The sequence below is a fragment of the Octodon degus genome, unplaced genomic scaffold, assembly GCF_000260255.1.
Source record: "Octodon degus isolate 3935 unplaced genomic scaffold, OctDeg1.0 scaffold00205, whole genome shotgun sequence".
NCBI lineage: Eukaryota > Metazoa > Chordata > Mammalia > Rodentia > Octodontidae > Octodon > Octodon degus.
In genome coordinates, this window is record NW_004524781.1 from 1185005 (window position 1) to 1207979 (window position 22975).

The following is a 22975-nucleotide window of genomic DNA, read 5'->3' on the forward strand; positions in this document are numbered from 1 at the left end:
AACACCACCCCCCCACGACACATTCACTGCACGCAGCCAAGGTCAGGCTGGTGGGCCCTGATGCAACTTAAAATAAAACTGCAAGCTAACAGGCCTAGAAGTCAGCAGAACAGAGGAAGAGAGAACACCATCTAGAGCAGTGGTGTCCACACTGCCCACAGAATGGCGCAGCAGGTCACAGGCACGGGGGTGGCACAGGGGAAGGACACAGGCAGGCGGCAGGAGGAAGACACAGAGACCGCTGCTCACAGGACAGGGCTGTGCTGCACTTGCTCATTAAGGAGGACAGTGGCTAAACGGATGACTTGAGGCAGACGAAACCTGGACGTAAGAAGCAACCTCAGGGCTTTCGAGGACGAGAGGCATGTGCCTCCAGCCTCCTACGCTGAGGTAGGAGAGCAGCCGGAAGGAGCAAACGCTCAGAAAAACACGTCCAGGACAGAGCATGGTCTCAAAAAGCAGGCGTGTGAGGGCACTGCAGCAGATAGCCCACTCACCTGAAGCGGGGGTGCTTGTTGATGGCTTCATCTGGGAAGAAGAGGGACTTGGAGGCTCCTCCTTCGACTGGGTTGGGTTTATACACAGGCAGGGTGAAGCCAGGACAGCCTAATCTACAACAAATTGAAGAACTTAACAGCTGGGACATGTCTTCAGTAATCGCCTCCCTCTTCTTCTTGAATCCGCATCTGTCACAAACATCTCCCTTGTGTTACTTGGGTTTCCCTTGCCCACGGAGTCTTCGCCCCTTCCCAAGCCCTGTCCTATACCTCAGCGCCCTGCACAGGAGCCCCTTGGCTGTTGGCCTCCACTCACTCCCCCACCCCCAACACGTGCTCAGGCCCTCCTGAGCCTGGCAGCATACAAGGGACGCTGACGGCGTGGGACAAGCTTCTCAGGGGTCATGTGGGACAAGCTTCTGAGGCGTCCCTCTGAAACGATCTTCTGACCCTGGATCACCACGGCCCAAACCTCGTGGGAGGCTTCTGCTGAATCTGAGCAGCGACTCCGGGAATCTGCCACAGTTAGGCCGCATTGCCGGTGTGCTCCTGAGGTCCAATACCCCCTTAGGTCTTAGCTCCAAGAACAGCTCTAATTCCAACACAGAAAAACGCAGCTCTTCATCCGTCCCCACATCTAATGCTTAATTAAATTCTTCCCTTGCACTGAGGTCCTCAATCTTCCTGGTTCAGAACTGAGAGAGAGGGGGCTGAAGACCACAACAAGAAAATAAGGGAGCGCCACCCTCCCCTCCCCACCCCCTCTCCTCCCCTCACAGCACAGAACTAGTCTGTGGGCTGAGAACAGCTATGCCTGCCTCGTCTCTAGCTAGCCTGTACCTTTCATAGGACAGAAAGCCTGCCGGCTCACGCTCCCACCCTGCCAACACATAGCAGGGGCGCTCTCCAGAGGCTGCGCAGCTGCTGATCCAACCCAGAAAGCAGTACCCAGCTGCTCAACCTCTGGAGAGCGCTCCTGCTGTGTGCGTCACCTGCTCGTGTGCTGCAAGCCACACGCAGGAAGCTTCCTTCGGGGAGATTCTCACCAGCCAGCACCAGGCTGGCCAGAGAGAATGTGAATGTGCCTGCGTGGCAGGGCGGGGGAGCCCAGCTGGGGTCCTCGGAGCCGGCGACCCTGCAGCAAGGGGACGCTGAACATCTGCGCTCACCACACCAGACAGCACAGGCCCCTCAGCCAGGCTGCCATGCAACCCTGAAGGGGCCTCTTTTCCCCTGCTCTCGGCTGCTCAGGCCACAGCCCAGACCCAGACTACACAGCAAAATGTGACCCTGTCTGATTGACCCAATCTTTTCATTTTTTAATTTAAAAAAAATTTTTAGCGGAACCTGGGATTGAACTCAGACCCAAGCGCTTACTCTACTGAGCTATCTCCCTGGCCCCGACCCAGTCTTTCCAGAGCTTCCCACTGCTTTCAGGACGAGCACTGACATTCAGTTCACCTGGGCTGGCCCACCGCCAGCCTGACGCACTAGTATTGCCTGCCCCGCCTCCCGCCACCGCCAGCTAATGCATTCTGCTAGTGCACAACCAGCAAGTCCCACCCGCTCACCCTGGGCTGCTGCACAGCCACCTCTTCTCCCTAGGTTGTCCATCTGCTCCCCATTCCTGTGAGATACCCCGGAAAGCTCCTCCTATCACCCTAACAACCTTTCTCTGGAAGGAGCCCCTCTGCCCCAAGTCCACTTAGCTCACTCTGGGTCCGCCTCTCTCCCGCGTGGCACCTGACTCTGCACTATCCAGCATGGCGGATAATGTGCACCTCTGAACATGTATGTACCCTGCAGACATTCATCAGGAGGGGAGAAAGCCTGAAAAGAGGTCAGGGTTCTGGACATGGGCGCCAACCCCGAAGTGCTTCCAACCCGAGAGGAGAGCACACTTCCAGTCCAATGGCATCCCCACAGATGGCAGCTTCGACTGGTCGAGCTGCACTGCTACACAGAGGCGCTGTACTGGCCGGGTACGCAGAGCCCTAATTCCACTGTGCTCACTTTCTGGTACTTTCGATCATAACTAGATGTGATAACAAACTCTATGTCCTTTTTCTAGCAAAACACCCAAGGGTGCCTCACCCTGTTCACAGCTGATATATAATCAGCAGCACACCAGGAAGGGAGGGTGACCCCGTGATGTGTCCCAATGCATGCTGCCTCTGCTTAGAACCTGCACTTTGTGAAGTGCTGTTAGGACAGGAGCATGCAGCTCTAGCTAGACACCTAGGAGGCTGAGGCACAAAACTGCAGGTTATCTCAGCATGGGGAACTCAGTAACTTGGCCTCAAAGCTTTTAAATAATATTTTAAAAATTACCTATTTATTCATTTGATACAGGGTCTCACTACACAGTTCAGACTCGTAGTGATCCTGTCTCCACCTCCCCAGCACTGGGATTACAGGCATGTGCTACCATGCCCCGCTTCAGGGACAGCAGAGGGCACCTGGGTTTCCGGTGCTGGCACAGCATGTGGTGCTGGAGATTGAACCCAGGTCCTTGTGCTTGCCAGGCACAGCCCAAAAAAAGTTTAAAAAAAACCCTGAGGATGTAGTTCAGTACAAAGACCCTGGACTCACTTCCCCGTGCCACCAAAATAAAGCAGGATGCAGGTCTACCCCGTCACAGGTGTGCTGTGTCCCCACCAGATGTCTGCTAGACTGTGGAAGCGGGCTGCAGGGCCCCTGGGGGCTGCTCACCCGACAAACGCCTCCAGGCTGGTGTCTGGTTCTGAGCCTGCATAAGGTGGTAACCCTTGGAGCCTGGCCAGTTACCTCCTAAAAGAAGTGTTAACACAAACAAAAGTGCTGTGCAGGCTGAGTGCGACAGCACTTGGTGGTGCTGTCCAGCTCCTCGAGGGTCAGGACGCTGGCTCCCCCACGCTGCTCACCAGCCCTCTGCGGCAGGCCTGCTGAATGCTCACACGGCCCACTGGCTGGAGCTGGCAGGCAGGTCTGATGTGCACAGTGAGTGCTGCGCCTATAGTGGGAGTGCCGACACACCTACGATCTCAGTGCTCCGGGAGGCTGAGGCGGAGGACAGTAAGTTCAAGCCCTGCCCCAGCAATTTAGCAAGGCCCACATGAACCTGAATGCTAGGACCACTAAAAGGGGGAGGGCAGCACGTGGATTACAAGCTCTCTGTAAAATAAAGAACTGTAGAGTGGGTCCCGACCTGCTCGCCATAACCTCTAGCTCCAACATTTGGCCAAGACATGTTAGTAACAGGAATTGGCAGTACGTTACTCGGAGCTAACGTGTCCCAGCATCTAGTGCAACTGGAAGGTGGCTGACTGCGGGGGGCATGCTCTCGGGGTTCATCCACTGACAGCCTAGAAGATGCCATGGCTGCAGGAGGTGCTGATGGAGGAGCCCCTCCTCCCTGGCTCCCCTCTGTCCAGGATGAACAGCTGCCCTCCCTTCTGTCCATCTGTCCTGGAGCAGACCTGGGACTGAATTCACTGGAAACTCCTCTACGTGCTGGGCATCATTCTGTGTCCATGGGACAGTGACTGCCACAGGAACCAACCTGGGGAATGACGTTATGGTGCAAAGAGCCTGGTTTTCCTCCAACACTGATGTGGCCTCCTCGCGGCGCTTCCTCATGTTGTCCTCCACGGTGTTGAACTCTGACATGGTCCCTCCGTAGGGCTGTCCGGGCGTCCCTTCAATCATGTAACTGCCATACTCTGGTCTCCAAAGGGTAGGATGGCTACAGAGAGAGAGTTTGTTTTTAATCTTAATCTTGTGCTGCAGTCTACTTGAGTTTTAGCAGTCTGAAAAGCTGCTTTAAAATTTGAAGCTGTAAGCAAAGCTAAGCACTTCTTCCTAAGGTTGCTAACTTTCATAGCTCTTCAACTAATAGAAGAAATAAAAAATGCTGGCCCTCAAGTATCTGTAAGCCACTTGCTGCCGGGAAAACACGAGTGCCTGCTGCGGGAAAGGCGTGCATGGTCCTCAGCACTGGTCTGCGGTGGCCTCACTCCCACGTAGAAACTGGGCACACTGCACTGCCGGCCCCAGGGGCTCTCGGAGGCTGCTAACCATCACGCCAGCCACACAAAGCCTACGAGCAAGAGTTCATCTGGCAGCAGGGGGTGTGATCTTAATTATATGTTTTTTTAAAAATCAGTAATGGTAAACAGGCTCTATGTTTAGCTTTCTGTGCTGTGGTTAACACGCTCAATCCCAGCACTGCAGAGGCAGGTACAGATATTCTTTACAGATAAGAAAACTGAGGCACAGGGGGCTCTAAGCCTACTCAGCGCGCGACAGAGGAATCAGGACCTGGGGCTGCGCCTGCTCACACGGGGGTGCCGCGTGAGCAGAGGCGGTCTCGGTGGCACCCCCAGGTCAAGACCCCGCCGAGGCTCCCAGGACGCCCGGGCTCACTTTGGATTGGTCCTCTCTCCTTTCTCTTGTAGAGTTTCAAGAACGTCTTCTCCATTCAGGACCAACTGGACCTTCTTATTTTCATGATCAAAGGAGACCAACATGTATTCCACCTACAAAATATAGTAAGGCAGAGAGAAATTAATGTCTTTCCAGACTCAAGCTCACAGTGCCCTTTAGATGAAGCCAGAGGAATGTGACTGACCCGCTGGCTTACGCTACAACATGGAGTTCGACTGGCACCTGCTCTTTGTTTTCCCGGAAACTGTAAGCTCTAAATCGTGCTGCCTGTGTGAACAGGGATTACGAATCACTGAGCACACAGGAGTGGGAAGGTCAGGCGGAACTGGATTATTCAGGCAAATGCATGGAAGAACCTTTTGCATAAGGCACCATGACAACGAGTGTAGAGAAGACGCTGGACGGCTCATCTGGTTTTACAGCACTTACGATAAAAGAAAAGAGACAACAGCACAGCAAAGCAAGGCAGGCAGCAGGATTCCCACTATTTTCTGACAGCTCACTTGAAAACTCAGATTCTCAGTCTTGTACTGTAATGAGAGCTGATCTGCAGCTAAGTACAAAGAGGGAAAAGATGGTGCTAGCCACAGAAAACAGTGGCATGAATTTAAACAACAGCAAAAAGCAAGATTTGAATTCACATTTATGAATCAGCGTACTGCTGAAGTTAGGGTCTCATCAGAACATTTCAGCGCAGGACGTGACCAGACACTGGGCTGCGAGGCAGGTGTGTGCTCCGCACTGGTCAGTCTGGTCGGCAGGCTGCTCACGGAGCTACGCCCCCCACCAGCGCAGCCTGTGCCAAGGAAGTGCCGTGCCGGGCCGGCCCAGAAGGGTGAGCGGACAGAGCCTGTGCGCGGGAATCAGCCTGACTTTAAATGTGTGCAAACACAAAAGCCGTGCCATGATGTCTCTACCTATGAGTCCTAACCTTTAACTCTACCATGCAAAAGGAATCGTACTTAAGCCAGCTACTGAAGGCCTCAAGCGTCAGGCTGTCTGCCCCATCTCGCTGCCAGGACTACAGAAGACACCAACTTCGGTAAGGTACAATGGGTTTTTCACAAAACTGTAAGCTCTAAGACAGTTAAAGGCTAGCAGTCTCTCAGCAGGACTATTCCTGCTAGGATGCAGGCCGGAAACGCCAGCACAGCAGCTGAGCTGTAACCAACACTGCAGTCACATAGGTAAGTACAGACAGGTCAGCCCACCTCTGAGGGCCACAGGCTGCTGTCCACGTGCTCCCTGTGTGGCTTCCTATTTCTTGCAGTCCTTCAGTAGTTTGTCCTGGGCTGGAGATATAGTGTAGTGGCACAGCGCCTGCCTGGCAAGTGCGAGGCCCTGAGTTCAATTCCCATGCAAAAAAAAAAAAAAAGTCAAAAACCAAAAAGAAAGCAGTAGTTTGCCCTCTCACTCCCAGGCTGCCTGGCATCTTTTTTTTTTTTTTTTTTTAAGGCAGAACCAGGGATTGAACTAAGGCCCTTGCACTTGCCAGGGAAGTGCTTATTCCACTGAGCCATCTCCCCAGCCCGTGCCTGGCATCTATCTGATAGAGCTGTCTTCTCACCTGGAAAAGCAGCTTCCTTAAGGAAATACGAGATGGTTCCTAGCCCACTGGCTTCACACCTTTGGTCTGTTTCCAACATAAGCAGGAGCTTTTGTAGCAGTTATACAAGCCAAACTGTAACACATTTGCTGGTTTTCCAGAAGACTTGAAATCTTTACTTCTCAATATACTTCTGCCCCCAAGTAAGCAGACTCATCCTGAGGCCCACTTTGAGCCAAGTAAATGACATTGCAAACGTTAACCAGTCTCTCCTTAATTAAAAAAAAAAATTACCTAATCAAACAAATACCTCAAAATATTTACCAAATGAAAGGAGGAAACAGAACTATTTTTGATGCACCTAATTTCTAAATGGGAGCCTGACTGAGCCATCCAAACCCAAACTGGTGGCCCTGTGACGTCTCGTCCTCTCCGGTCACCCTGCACTGTCCCCATCAGTCCTCTACACAGTTCTCTAACCTGTATTGTCTCACCCCAGTCCAGCCACACAGTTGTTTATTCTCAACTCTGGTTCCTGCAGGCACTCAGTTAGCTGAGTTTTTACAGCACTTAAGTGGGGCCTGGTTCAGTGACCTAGAGAATGAAAAGCCAGGGGACTGGGGAAATGGCTCTGTGGAAGAAGCGCTTGCCTGGCAAGCACAAGGGCCCGAGTTCAATCCCTGGTTCTGCCAAAAAATAAATAAATAAATAAATAAATAAATAAATGCTAAGCCAAAGTGAAGCAGCACAAGAATGCTTTCCCAGTACAAGACACCGAAAGCCTCAATCTCTCTCCCTCTCTTCTCTGTCTCTCTTTCTCTCTTGGGTACCAGAAACCAGTGAAGATAAAAGACACATTCAAGAGACATTAAATAATGACAGAAGGTTCAGTGGCCCTCTGCACCACAACACCAATTCCCAGGTTTGAACACACATTAATTCCCTTTATCAATGGCTTTGCTTCCTATTGTTTAAGTTATCACAGTCCAAACATATTAATATTTGTCTCGACACTTTTGAGAGAACAGCTACACAGCTTTTATTTTAATAACTGCATTACTTGTTAATCTCTTACTGTGCCTAAGCTTTATTACTATAGATGCACAGGTACATGACAAACAGCGTGTGCAGGGTCTCAGGCACCTGCTGCGAGTTCCAGAGGGTGCTGCTGAGTCAGCTTCCTACCTCTGAACAGGCGGTAATAGACCTGCAATCCCAGCCACATCCCTTAAGTACACTGCATGCCTGCACAGCTGTACATGCCCACACCCAAAGAGCAATGTCGCAGCTGCTCTTCCCTCTTCCCTGGGACAATTACCCAACACTCAACATGAAGGAAAGAAAGCTTTATTCAGCTCAGTTACTGGAGCTTTCAGTCCATTCTCAGCTGGCTCCAAGGCAGAATGACACATGGCAGACAGCAGAGGGAGGCGGCAGCTCAGGCCCTGGCCAGCCTCTCTCAACTGTAATGCAGATTACCTGCCCCAGGGTGGGTGCAGCACCCACACCCACAACACTCACTCACAACTCCGGAAGCCACCGCAGGACTGCAGGAGGCTTTGGGGGACACCTAGACACAAACCACACCGAGTACCCTAAATGTACACCATGCAGGCTGACCCATTCAGTTTCAAGGGATCAACATACCTACACAGAGGACAACTCCCTCAAGTGGACTTGGGAACCTGCTCCTCTCCAATTACCCTTTGATATGGGGCAAGGAACCTAGTAAAGCCTCTCTGCAAGTCACTCATGTTTTGAATATGCACTGTTTTTTTATGAGAATTAAAGCCTTGGGGCTGGGGAGATGGCTCTGTAGAATAACCATTTGCCTGGCAAGCGCAAGGTCCTGAGTTCAATCCCCGGTACTGGGGAAAAAAAAAAAAAAAAGAAAAAAAAGAAAAAGAAATCTTTTATATCCCTCCAAAAGGTTTTCAGTAAGGCAGGAATAAAAGTCACTAATATCCACTTGCTGTTGACACAAGGACAAAGTCACAATAAAAACTAAAAAAAGTGTTTTAAATGGTTTGAAGGACATGAGAAAAGACACACATAAAACACTATCATGAAGTCTGGGCGTGGTGGTGCACCCCTGTAATCCCAGTGCTGCAGAGGCTGAAAACAGGAGGATCACTCTGAGTCCGAGCTGTGCAGTGAGACCCTGTATCAAATACACAAACGAAAACAAAAACAAAACCAAAAACACACTCGTATGTATTTTTCTCTCCGTGTCACAGGTGCTGCTAGGTACACCCGGACACGGTGATCCCCCAGGCATTTAATGCAGGTCTGAACAAGCGTAATGAGGTGCTTAAGTTTATTTAAAAGTAGGCTGATAAAGAATCTTAACGGAGGATAATGTAAGTACTGTACTCAGTACAATACTGAACACAGACTAGACACAGAGCAGAATACTTGTGATGGTAAAGTTTACTTATTTTTTTGTATTTTAGGGAAGCGTCTACAGGGTGTTCAGGGTCTCACTACTAGATTGGACTCAGTGATCTGCCTGTTTACAGCCTCCCAAGAGCTGGGATTACAGGCATGTGCCACCACACCCAGTCTCAATTGCCATTTTAGCATGCCCCAGGGGCGGCCCCTGCTTGCAGACGCTTTAATCCACTGAGCTATTTGGCTGGCCCTATGATGGTAAAGTTTAAAATAAAAGCTAGTATAAGTATTTAATTTTTAGGATCAATGTTTTTTTCTGGCGGAACCGGGGATTGAACTCACACCCTTGCGCTTACGAGGGAAGGGCTTATTCTACTGTGCCATCTCCCCGGCCCCTAGGATCAATGTCAAGTCTCTAAATGGCATGTACCATTAGTGCAAAGTTGTAAAAGTTCTTTTTTTTTTTTTTTTTTTCCTGTACTTCATGTATTTTGATATTCTTTCTCGAAGGTAAAGGTTTCTGGAAGCCTAAGAGTGTGGAGGCCCACCTGAGCAGTTCTCCTTGAAAGAAGAGCGACTGTCTCCATTTTGACCGAGTTTGACTCTATTTCCTTGTACTGCGATGTAGAGAGCTGGCCAGGACTCCTGTTTATCCTTCAGCTGGCCTTAAGCCATGTGTATTGGTCTAGCTGAGGTGCTGGTGATAGTCTGTGAAGGTGGCCTGCGTGTTTCCCTGGTAACCTACACCTGCTGCTCTTTAATGTGAGCCAAGCTGAGACAGGACGGTAGAGCTAATGCTCTGCTCCGCGCCGCCAGCTGGGATCAAGCCTCTCGAGTTAGAGGCTATGACCTCCTGGGGCTTGAAAGGCTACACCAAAGCTGAAGCACCAGACTTACCAAGACATTAGATACTATATAATGCAGATTACTCTCTCTGCATATGGCGGAGGTAAATTTAGGCCACCCACTAGCTCAGCTCATAGGAGTCTCCTTCCCATAATTCCTAGTAAATCCTCAAGTCACTCCCCCACTGAATAAAACTGGGTGAGGCCCTGGGTCACTCTCTTGGTTCCAGAAAGCCATCTTCATGGCTGGACTTAGAGCCCCTTGACTCCCCGATCGTTGAAGATATAATTTAGTGTCTTTATTTTCACCGTGGGTTGCATTGTAAGTGATAGACTAGAATCAATTTGATGGGATTCCAATAACGTAACTTTGGGATTACAAATATTGGCTTCTTGGACTGAGACGAGGACCTGGAAGTGTCTCCTACATAAGAGTTTGAGGTATATATAGGCATTTTGTAAAACACCAGTTTATTTCTGCTTCCTACAGGTGAAAATTGCTTAGTTAGCCAACAGTCCAGCTCCCCAAGACCCGGAACAACTGCAGACAGCTACAGACCCATCCGAGACACTACACCTCGAGAGAATTCTTTTGTCAGTTAATGTAAAAAATAGAACAAGAACCATGAACTGCCCCACTCAAAACCATCCAACCCCAACTGGTCTGAGCCCATGCCCCAGGGAAGGGCAGGGTGGCAGCCACCCTGGGCTCAGGCTTCAGGGCCAGCTCCTTCTCTCCATCCACCCCGTTTTCTCCTTACATCAATTCCTGAGCAAGAAACAGCCCTCCAGCAGGCCAGGCTTCACAGCGTCACTGACTCACTGGTGTCCCTTCATCCTACACCAAGCCCCATGCGGAGCGTGCGGGGCAGCATAAGACAACCCGATTGGCTCCTGCCCTCTGGACTGCTCCATGGTGTAGACGGCAAAGCTCCCTGCACTGGCGCCAAAGTGACTGCGGGCAGCACAAGGCCTGACCTGTATAGGATTCACCTTGCAAGGAAACACCACTTAGGGTTACGCCCCTTCCGAGAAGGTGGGGCTAGGCACAGGCAAGGCACCCACGGCCCGGAGCTGTGCCCCATGCATCGCCCAAGGCCCTCGGCTCTTCAGGCTGGGACTCTACCTCTGGTTCCAAAAGCCACCTCCTCCCACAGGGGAGTACTGATGAGCACCCTCAGCCAGTAGGCGGCTTGGTACCACATCTGTATCTAGCGTGGGATCCAAACCTGGGGCACCCACTAGCCACAGTGATGCCACCTAATTCTTAGACCCCCAGACTTACACAGGGGAGACCCAAATGCCATGGCCCGAAGAGCAGCTGCCTTCTAAACTGTAATTCAGATGTAATGAAATTGGACGAGGCTCCACATGTGGCTTGAGGGGCCTATCTATCTAGTAGTGACAGGTAATGGCAGAGAAATGGTCTCCACAGTCACACATTGTGCAGGGAGCAAGAACAAATTGGGAACTATAATGTGCTTTTCTGTTATTTTCTTTACATAACGTGATTCTTTTTTTTATGTATTTAGTACAGGGTCTGCAGGGTCTCACTACACAGATCGGACTCCTAGTGATTCTCCTGTTTTCAGCCTCCCAAGTGCTGGGATTACAGGTGCGCACCCTGTACAGCACACTCCACATGGTGATTCTTAATCAATGGCTGTTGACATATTAAATTGCCTTGTGTCCTAAAAAAAAATGTTTTACTGAAGTCTTAAGTTACAGTAAACTCTTAAAACACTTCATATATTTTGGAATAGGCTTTCCCCCTACGTTAAAACATCAATTCACACCACAGAACTGCACAGCACACACTCTGGGGCAGCGGTGGAGAACCTATGGCATGAGTGTTACTTTTAAGACAAAAGATGTTAACATATGAGGTGTTTTTCAGGACTAAGACTTCAGTATTCAGGTTTGGGTTTTTTGTCTGTTCTCATCAAGGGAACATGACATCCTTTATTAAAAAAACAAACAAACATGCAGTCCACTATGACAGCCACTAGGCAAGTGTAGTTATTTATTTTTTGGCAGAACTGGGGATTGAACTCAGGCCCTTGCGTTTGCCAGGGAAGAGCTTATTCTACTAAGCCATCTCCCCAGCCCCCATGTGTATTTAGATTTTAAAGTAATTAACAAAAACAGTATAATTCACTTGTTACCAATGTGCCATTTCCTGTGGCCACCAAGATAATACAAGAACTTATCTGAAACCTTAATGAAAACCTGTCACCATCATGAAGGCTGCGTGAGGCTCCCACTCTGGGATTTCACCTGGATGCTGCAGCAGATTTTGCCAACTGTTACAGCCTGTGTCTAGATGCCCCCAAAGCCCCATGCAGATATGGGGGGGTCAGTTCAAAGGTGGCTGATGCCAGTGGTGTGCCACGCTGGGATGACTCATGGTGCAGGGCCGGGTCAAGGGTACCTGCAGTAAGTGTGAGTGCTACCCACTCTACACTGTGGATAGGTAGAGAGGACTGAATTGTGCTTGTCCCTTGCTTGCTGTTGGTGTCTTCTGCCTGCAACAGACTGCTCATTCTCTGCAATGCCCTCTGCCATGTGCCACACTGCCTTGGAGCAGCCAACTATGCCTGAATACATACTGTGAGCCAAATAAATTTTTCCTCCATTAACTCTGTGTAGCAGGTATTTTGTCTCAGTAGTGGGAAAAGTTCCTGTTAACAACCACAGAGAAATTCTAACTTGCTTGAGACAGAATTTGGAAGACTCACATGTAAAATTGCCTCTCTGCCGTATGTGACACCATGCTGATGGATGAAAATCTTAGAGCTCTGGACTGGGAGCTCTTGGACTCTGGCCCTAGGAAGAAGTCAGCCCGGCAGCCCGGCAGTCTCAGCGAGGGATCACCCTGCACGTGCCTTTGCAAAGGCCCAAGTCACCAGCAGCCCAGCCGGGAGGGCTGCGGCCGCGTCACTTAGCTAAGTTAGCACTTGTCCTGTGACCGAGCAGCTCGCCAAGCATATTCAATAGTGCAGTCTGAGCACGCTAGCATTTTATTCAGAATTACCAGCCAGTTAGTCATAAAAATGCTGAAGTGTGCATCTGTGGTTCTAAGGCACACTCATTTTCATTAAAAAAACCCCACCTCACTCCCTGCACGACCACCATCCCTTCCTCCATTCTTACTTTCCACCCCTTGGTTAGAGCCTATTAAAACTGTCACATGCTGGGGATTTAGCTCAGGAGTCCTCAGCACCCTCAAGAAAACCAAAAAAACCCCCAACAAATCAAAGTTCTTTGAGCTGCTTTTTCCTACCCCGAGGGTGGCCTGTGGCCAGGCAGTAAGTGTAGGCGATCAGATTGAATCGTGGCTGCTTCTCGGAGCTCCATTTTTCTTCGGTAAAATGCAACCAGAATCTACCATCCCGGGGAGCACTACAGCAAATCCACGCAGAACGCAGTCCACACAGGGCCTGCAGGGCTGGTTTCACTTACTCCCTCTAGGGTGGTGATACACCGAGGCAGAAAACCCGCTCGTGTTGTTCGAAGGTTGGCTCCAACCTCAGTGGGGCCATGGTGGGCTGGGATACATATTACAGAAATCTTTTACCGGAGTAGAACACAACATCAGACTACGTCTCTCAGGGAAAGGATGGTCCTAGTTTGCACTAATACTGTTTGCCAGGCAACTGTCCTAAGTGCTCGGGTCTCGGGCCCAAAGGGAAGCTGCCCGCCACCCGCAGGCCCTGGCTGCTCTGCTCCTAACCCCGCGCAGGGCCCATCTTTCTTGGCCTCCCGGCCTCGGCAGGCTGCCCGCCCAGCCTTCATCCGCCCCCCTACGATCCCTCACAGGGCCTCAGAAGCCTAACGATGATCCTCAGCCTTCGGACAGGCCAGCTCACTGCTCAAGTGCTGTCCCCTTTGAAGAAGAGAAACCCTCGCTGAGCTCAAGTCAACGGCCCTCCCTAGAGAGCCACCTACCCCAAAGTGATGCGACAGTGCCTGCCCCGCATAGACAGGAAGTGGTGCGGCTAAGGAAGGTGTGCTGTCTTACTCTTCTTACATAGATGTGAGTGGGAAGTTTTCTAAAATGGACTACACCTTCTTTTGCTACCACTAGGATGATATTGATGCTTTTGTTTTTTTAGTAGGCCTTTAGACCTCATTAGCAATTTTATTTCTTTAGAGACAGAGCAAAGCAAGACCCTTGGGGCACATGAGTGGCCGCATCTACAGCTTGTCTTTCAGGGCTTTTGGCAGCTGCTCTGCTGGCTTCCACCTTCCGCTGCAGTTCACTCTGGGCTGACAGCCTGATAGCCAAGTTACAAGAGCTGGGTAGAAGTGTCGAGGCAGGGCCTGAGGCCCCTTGGGGTGCACCCTTGTGTTGACTGCGCCCTCATCAACAACACTCCTAGGCCCACATCCTCCAGGCCCAGCTCCACAGTAACAAAGCTCTCAAGGCCCGGGCCTGCTGGACAGGCCCATGTTCAGAGCGGAGCTCAGGCAGCACAGCTGCAGGACCTCTTCGGATCTGTGCCTCGGGACAATGTTTTTCTGTTGCTGCTGTGGTTAGCTTCCCGACAGGTCGCTGCTGCAAAGTCTAACTCTTTCAAGCACCTCAGAGAAGTGCCAGTCAGCTTTCACAGGTCCTGTAAGACCTCTGCCATCTTTGCGACACTCCCAGCTCATGACTTTTGTGTGTTAATCCCAATGGGGCTGAATCACACCCCAGATGCCCAACTTCCAGGAAAGGTGCTATGGAGTCTCCCAACAGGATTCTGTCTTCATTGTTAAGTCAGCATTTAGTTCAACAAGAAAAAGAGTTAACTGAAGCCTAAGATCCGAAATAAAATAAGCGGGCAGGAGATGAACAAAGACAACAATGGGTGTTCCTGAACATTGGCTTAATCAAGAACATCTGTTTTCGGGGTTCTTCTGTAATTTTACTGTGGAAATTAGTTCCAGCATCAAATCCTGGCCACAACAAACACAAAAACCCAAGAATACCAGAAGTCCTCTAGAAAGAACCCACCAGAGCAGAGCTGGGGCCCTGGAACTCAGAGAACAGACCAGTCAGGACAGTCGAGCTTTCTGGTTACCTACAAAGATGTATCAAAAATAAACCCTCCAGGCTGGGGGTACAGCTGAGCAGGGGAACGGCTGCCTGGCACGTGTAAGACCTGTGTTCTATACTAAGCAACGTAAACGATAGTAAGAATAACAAACAAAAAATAAAACATGGCAGGAGCTGGGGCTTATTACACACTTCCTATCTGTGCACACAATGTCTGGAGCTAGTTTACATGGAGACTTGAGGCCACCATTCCAGCACACACACTGCACCACGTTCAGTTTCACATACAGCCGGGCCAGCTACTTACTAGTGGCCACAGAAACTACCTAAAGGACCAGGAAGTGTATGTATTCCCAGTCCAAGGCTATTTCTAAAACTTATCAGGCTTTCCAGGATCATTTGAGCCATAAAAACATGCCTAAGGCCATACAAAGATCTGCAGACTAATGTTCAAAGAAATTTTATTTGTAATGGAAAACACAAAAGGATACAACACAAATGGTGACTACACAAACTGTGATATATCTATAGAATGAAGTATTACTCAGCAGCTAAGCATAAACTGCTAATACACACACACACACACACACACACACACACACACACGGGTCAATCGCCAAGATTTATGCCAAGTTAAAAAAGTCAGGGCTGGCCAAATAGCTCAGTGGATTAAAGCACCTGGTTAGGCAGACTCAAGGGCTGGGAGTTCCATCCCCTGGCCTGCGTGCCGGCCCCACCCCTGGGGTGAACTGAGACAGCAATTGAGCCTGGGTGCGGTGGTGCGTGCCTGTAATCCCAGCACGTGGGAGGCTGTAAACAGGAGGATCACTACATCCTGTCCTGAATGCCAAAATATACAAAAAATAAAGTCAGACTAAATTGGATGTGGTGGCGCACATCGTAGTCCCAGCTATATGGGAGACTGAAGCAGGAGAATCACTTGAGCCCCAAGAGTTTGAGGCCAGCCTGGGCAATATAATGAGAACTTATTTCTTTAAAAAAGCAAAACCAAGGGGCTGGAGAGATGGCTCAGTGGTCTAAAGTACCTACTTAGAACAAGCTTAGCAAAGCATCAGGGACCGCGGTTAAATCCCCCAGCACCACATGCCAGCCAGCCCCGCCCCCTGGTGGGCTGAGCTGGCCACACACACACACACACACACACACACACACACACTCACTCTCTCTCTCTCTCAAATAAATTAAAAAAAAACAATTAAAAAAAATTAAAAAAAAAAAAAAAAAAAAAAAAAAAGCAAAACCAAAAACTATACTGGACAATTTCCAAGATACAAAGTCCAAGAGATAGAAACGAAGCTGTGACGACAGAAAGCAGGCAGTGGTTGCCTGGAGTGGAGCAAGGGAGGCACCCCAAAGCAGCAAGACAACCTTTGTGGGATATGTTCATTTACTCAGCTCTGAGATGGTTTTGCATGTATGAGACCCTGGGCCCAATCTTCTGCACCAAAAAAAAAAAAAAAAGAAAAAAAGGAACAGAACAAAAACCTTACCTAACTGAACACTTAAATAAAGGTAGTTTATTAACTGCCCATTATAATTTCAAAAAAGTTGTTAAAAACATTAGAAAACACTGTACTTGGTTTACATGATTAACATATAAACACAACTGATTAGCTAGGTCCTTCAATAACATCAGATATCAGCAATGCCTCAGTTTTCTAACTTTAACAACATCTTCAGATGCCTGCGTGTACTCAAAAACACAGCTCTGATGTTACAGGCTCGACGCGAACACAGCTTCCCGGGGTAGGTCTGACTGAACTTCACCCAGGTGCGCGTCGGTGTGCAGCTACGGAGCTCCAGGGATAAACACGCTCGCTACTACTCCTTTTTCCTTGTGGGGGCTACAGACTGGGCCCAGGGCCTCTCATGACAGGCAGGCGGCCTGCTACCCTCAAGCTACACCGAGCCCGGCTGGCAGCTCTCCTACAGAGAGGTGTTCACCTGCAGACATTCAACTAAGTCACAAATGCAGGAAGAGTTTCCTAGGGGGCCAAGTGTGTGGAAGTAACAAACCACTTTCTTCACTCACACTTTAAGCAGTTAAACCTCCACTTATGCAAAATTATATACGGACTTCCACAAACTGACCATTCAGGCCACCAAAATGCACATAAACCTGCACGTTTTTCAACAGGATTTCTCATCTTTCTTCCCTTGTTATACTTTTCTTTTGCCTGGAATTCCATTTCTTTTAATCTACTTAATAATTTCTTTGTTCTCACTAAATTGCATTTGCTGGGACTGAATTTTCAACTTTTCTGTCTTATCCTCCAGCTCCTGGAGCTCCTGGAGCATGTGACTTCACATGCTTTGAGGCAGTTTCCCAAAGATGGCTTCTAAAGAATCCACAATGTTCCCATTACCCCACACACACCTGCCAAAAGACCCAAGGAACTTGCGGGGCGTAATGCTTTGCATCACACACATGGAACACTGAAGTCACCGAACTGTACATTTTATACAGATGTATTTACTTTATGTATAACATTAATATTGTATGTAAATTCTAATTCAATAAAATTGGCTTAAATCCACACAAAACCATTTGACACAAAAAGAACAGAACAAAACATACACATACAAAGAAACAGAAGGAGAGGAAGACTCAGAAGCAGCAATCAATCTCACCTGCAAGGCAAGCTTAAAATCAAAGTAGCCATTCTTGTTAGGTACGCAGGTTGGTATCTGGTTTCCTAACGTTTGAAGGAGGAATCTTTTGGCTAAGAAAGAACTTGGAAAAAATCAGCAGAAAGCTCCAACTACATCTAACTCTTTATCCCTTGATTTCACAACTGTTTAAATACAGGTCGGGGGCCAGGGAGATGGCTCAGTGGAATAAGTGCTTCCCTGGCAAGCGCAAGGGCCTGAGTTCAAGCCCCGGTTCCACCAAAAAAAAAAAAAAAAAAAAAAAAATACAGGTCGGTAATTCTAAGTGAAATAAAGCGGTTGCACATGTTCAAATATTGTGTGGTTTCTCTGGTGTGAGAAACCACAACTGTAAATAAAGTCCAAAATGTAGAACACAGATTGTGAAACAGGAAAAAAGTGTTCAAATGGAAGTGGAACTGGGGAGGGGGCGGGGAAAGGAAAAGGAAAAATGGAAACAAAGCTTTCATGAATATGAAGGAGAAGGGTTGGAGAGAGGGGAGTGACAGAAGGTAGCTAGCAAGATGCGTTAGTGCAGGTGTGAATTCCCCACAGATGGGACCGCTGTGAGCATCTCAAACGTACCAATGCAATTAATTAAAAAATCAAGTCAATAAATGCTAATGAATAAATGTCTGGTGACAGCTAAGAGAAAATGCAGTAATCTTACTTTCCCCCCAAAAGAACACACAATCACACAGCAACCTGCATGAGAAACCCAAATCTTTACGGTGACTATTAAGAATTAATATGTAGTATCTTATTCGAAGAAGACAAATAATACATTTTAACACAATTTAGATCTTGAAATGTAATTTAAAATTCCACATAAAATTACCAAGCTAATGGAATATATACTACATGACTAGTGAGCTGGGAAAAAAATGCTACATATATTCAATGCCTTATTCTCCAGTGAAAAGGGATATTAAATGAGAGGTACCAGGTATACTTAAATTTTCAAACAATTACACTATCATTTATGAGTCTTAATAGCACTGGTGAACCACTAAAATGATCTAATTTAATCTCAATGGAATACTATAAGGCAAGTATAATTATCCCCATTTTATAGCTGACAAAATTAGGGTTAAGAGAGGGCAAGCAACTTGTCCAGAGCTACTGAGAGCCTTCAAGTAGACTAAACCGGTCATGTTTTGGCTTGTTCTAGATTTGCAAGTCAGGGCCATACAGTGAGAGTGATGAGCTTATTAGTAAGTTACACATCTTCTGAACAGTCACGCATTCTAGCCCACAACACAGGCAATGTGAAGCTCCGACCCAACTGACAAGCCAGCCCTCGATAAATCTAGTCTCATGTCTTACCCACAACGACACGCTCGCTCGCTGATAATTAAGACAGTGCACGTAACCTCTCCAAGTTCCCATGGTCTTTTCTACTAACTAGAAGACAATTTATCTTTTTGCTTTTTTTTTCCCCTATATTTTAGGGAAGGGTCTACAGAGCGTTCAGGGTCTCACTATTAGATCAGACTCATAGTGATCTAGCTGTTTACAGCCTCCCAAGAGCTGGGATTAAGGTGTGCCACCACGCCCAGTCTCTATCTTCTTGCTTTTGATAAACATTGCAGTGGGTTAAGAAACCTAGAAAACAATGTTTGCTTTAAGTGCTGTTTTCTTATACCTCCACAACCTGTACAGCTCGAATGCTGCAAATGGAGATCTGATGACATGTCAGCAGCATTACAAATAATTCAAAACCTGTACAGCATATTTAGGATCAACCTCTCAACGTGCAAATACATTAAAACCAAATATGCATCTGTAGACAGGGGCACGCGTGCATGCGCAAGGACAGTGCCAAGCCGCACTCCCAGAAGGAAGCAGAACACCCGGGAATAACATCCCCCACCCCACACATCCCCTGTACCAAGGCAAAACGAGGCATTTCTGGTACTTGGGAGTCAGAACTTCTACGTCTCACACAAACACCACAGGTAGCTAGGGCTGGCCCTGTCATGGCAGAGGCGAGGCAGACATCTGTGGACTGGCTGGAAATCTACCTGCCTGGTGTAGGGTTCTCTCAGCAATTGTCTTCCCATTCCCCTGAAGCCAGCACACACAGCCCTTCACCACACAACCCATGTTACCACGGGGACTGACACCTCCAGGTCAATTTCAGAATTAACAATATCTGGTTTGACTCAATTGAAATACGTACACTACTCAAGTATTTTCAACTGTTGACGCTAGGATAAGACAAAGTCCACTCCGGTCACTTCCAAGTCAAGAGACCGAGTGGCTCATGGTGACATGGCAGTTTGGCAGACCTTGCACTGCACATGCACGGAGCCCTAAATCCAGGGTTCCTTCTGGGGTGAAGGTACAAGTACTGTCCTAGTTTGTAAGGCTGAGCGTTTCTAAAGCGCAGGCTCTCTTCCAGCACACCTACAACCCAGCTTTAAAGGATTTGCTATTTCAACCAAGTCCATGGCCTTTCAAGCACATCACACCCTGAAACTACCACTTGTTATCAAGCCCACACAGCCCACTGCAGTCCCCACACCCAAGCCACTCCTCTGAGCCTAGAACAGGCCTCCTTTAGCGATCTCCAGGGCTACCCACTCCCCACGCCCTTCTCTCTTTTATCTCTCAGCCTGCCGCTCAGTTATTTCCCAAGTCAAGCAAGTGGACTCCTGCCAGGCCGGCTAGGCTGACACTCTGTCCATGCTGTGAGCACCTATGGAGTGCAGGTGTTCACACCAGCCTCTGGCTCCTGTCCACGAGGGCCAGTTCAAGGAAGCCCTCGAGCACATTGTGGCTTTCAAGCTCTTAACTGTGAGCCTCACTAAGACAGTTTTCCTTCAACACTCCCTGGTTGACCAAGGGAGATAAACACTCCAGTGTCAAGTGCCAAGGTAGGGAATAGGGCACACGTTCACCCATGGAAGCATGGCTAGAGAACATGGTACACGCAACCCGTGAAATACTTGGCCTTAAAAGACATCCTGCAATGTGAGACTGGGCTGACTTCAATAACCTATGACAGAAGGACGAGAAGTTTCTAAAATATTTAAATTCTGAGAACCACAGTGTAAGACAGTGGTAGCCAGGGCTAGGGTGTAGGGAAATGAAGAGTTGCTCATCAGTGAGAATGAAGTCTTGATTACGCAAGAACAAATTCCAGAGACATGCGCAACCCTGTTTGTGTGGTTCAGGGTACTGTATTTCGCATTTCCAAAAGCAGATCTCACGGTTTGTACTCTTACCTACGAGAAAAGGCTCCTGTTGGAAACTTCCATATTTTTCAATCTGTTAATGGATCATGAATTGCAGTTCAAAAAATCACATTTTACCTATCAAGCCTGGAGTAGACAGAGGCTTCAGGTGGGTGAGGGAAGGATACGGCTGGCGGTGCTGCACCTCACTCAAGTGCACTCAGGAGGGAGGAGCAGGGGCATGTCCCCAACATCAGGTGGTCATCCACCCTCACCTCTTCCCTTCACTCAGGAGGCCTGATTCCAGCTGTCAGCATCTGACAGCTGGAATAGCATTTCCGAAAAGCTCACATTCTGTTCAGAGCTATAATTGAAGCAGAATTCAATGAAGTAAATGAGCAGATTTTTTTCACTTAAGGTAATTTTTCATCTTCAACTTTCTGTAAACAGTTAACTCTGCCCTCTGAAGGATATTGATATGATAGATGGTGGGGGACAAAGAAGGTATGAGAAAGAAAAGAATCTAAGGATCTGGAAAAGGCAGGTCAGGAAATAGTAAAATGGTAATAAAAGAGGCATCTCAAATTTTAAACAATTATTTGTAGCTTTGTATTTTACTTATAATACAATATTTGTAACATAAAATCTAAAGATGCAGTCTCAGACATTTGTGATGTGTGTTTATATAAAAACAGTGCCCTTGCCCTGAGTTGATTCTCAACAGATCTGCCAAGTTCATCCTTTCAGGAAGCACCGTTACCTGGTTGAAGTGCTGGGCCCAATTCTCCCTCATAAAGGCAAAACACAAGTACTACACATCATCACTTTTTTTGTTTGTTTGAGACAGGGTCTCACTATGCAGTTCAAGCTGGCCTTGAGCTCACTTTGTAGCCCAGGCTGGTCTTCAACTTGCAAAGATCTTCCTGCCTCAGCCTCCGGAGCGCTGGGATTATAGGCCCTTTACAGTGTTTATTCAGCAACTGCAAGTCAGTTTAACCAGGGAGCTCTAGCTGCATAGAGAGATCATGCCTGTCACCTAGCACTCTGGAGGGCTAAGGCAGGGAGGAGCCAAGCCCGGAAGCTTCAAGAGACTCTGCCTCAACAAAACACATTTTTTTTTTTTTTTTTTTTTTTTAAGGGTTGGAAATGTACCTCAGTGCAAAGAGCCTGGGCTAACTTTCAAGTAAGGGGTAGGGGATCAGTTCTAAATGTTCCTCCTGCCAACAAGAGAAACACTTCCCAAGAGAAAGTTCCCGGCTCTGCCCTGTACTACACCTGTACTGAGTCTCCTGAGATGTATCTCTACTGGAAAAGCGACTGTTTTTTTCTTTCCCTTGGCAGTCCTGTCAAAACAGACAAAATTTTAACTTTTAATTGTTCAGGAATGACCAGCTATCATACCACGGAATATTAAATTATACCACACGGACCTGAAGCCAACTGTACCAGGCACAGGGCTCTAGGGAAACAGGTGAACACAAACATAGTGTCCCTAGTCAGCTCTGGCGGATGCTGTCCTGCGGGTGACGTAACACAAACGGGTAGGTACTGCCTGGTGTACCCAAGCGGCAACTGCAGACTAAAAATGAAAACTGTCACCAAGCATGCTGTGTATCTCTTTTTTGTCCAATGTGCAGTGGGCCATTTGGGAGAAGCGTCAATTCCTTCAACCCTGCAAAGCAAAACTGTCGACCGAAATTCGCAACGGGAAAACTTTTCGCAAGGGGGATATTCTGCGTTAGGAGAACAGCGCTTGCCAAGCAAGCTCACCAGACCACAATCCGATCATTTTTAGGCCTGGCAAACCACCTAAGGCAACTGCAAAAACACGAAAATCGGAGGCAGAGTTCAAGAAGTTACTCAGTTCTATGCATGGAATAGTCATCTGTTTTTTAAAAGTAGTAAGGGAGGGCGCAGAAAACTGTGGCAGCAAAGACGTGTAATCTTGCTCTCGCGGCTTGCACAGCCACCCGGGCTCCGGAGTCGCGGGGCGGAGGCGGGGACCTCACCGCGCTCTCCCGCCCCAGCCGTGAACTTACAAAGTTTAAGGAAGGGGACTCGAGAGGAAGGGGGCGCGGCCCGAGCCGGAGCCGGCGCCGGCCGAGGGAGCGGCCACGCCCGCGGAGCCGACCCGCAGCAGCGAGCTCCGGCCCGCCCGCCCGCCCCGGCGGCCGCGGGGCCGAGCCCACCTCGTCGCCCCACTTGAGCACGTCCTTCTGCCGGTCCTTCACGGCGTGGTAGATGTGCAGGAACTGCAGGATGCCGTGCCGCCGCACGTGGTCGGCGTGGCGCCGCGTCTCCTCCCAGCTCAGCGGCGAGCCCTGGGCCAGCAGCCCCATGGCCCCGCCGGCCCGGCGCGAGCCGCGCTCGGTCGCTCCGGC

The 22975-nt window shown here is 48.8% G+C and overlaps 1 protein-coding gene across 1 annotated transcript in view; it reads right to left on the reverse strand.

Annotated features, from left to right (window-relative positions):
• The window catches only part of Gclc (glutamate-cysteine ligase catalytic subunit), a 39465-nt gene extending 16496 nt beyond the window's left edge, over positions 1-22969 (reverse strand). Inside the window, exons 1-4 of the mRNA XM_004644624.2 lie at positions 22784-22969; positions 4902-5014; positions 4039-4221; positions 498-611 (exon numbers count right to left, since the gene is read on the reverse strand). Of these exons, the coding sequence (XP_004644681.1) occupies positions 498-611; positions 4039-4221; positions 4902-5014; positions 22784-22933 (560 nt within the window). The 5' untranslated portion in view covers positions 22934-22969. The remainder of the gene's footprint in view (positions 1-497; positions 612-4038; positions 4222-4901; positions 5015-22783) is intronic.
• Between the last annotated feature and the right edge of the window lie 6 nt (positions 22970-22975).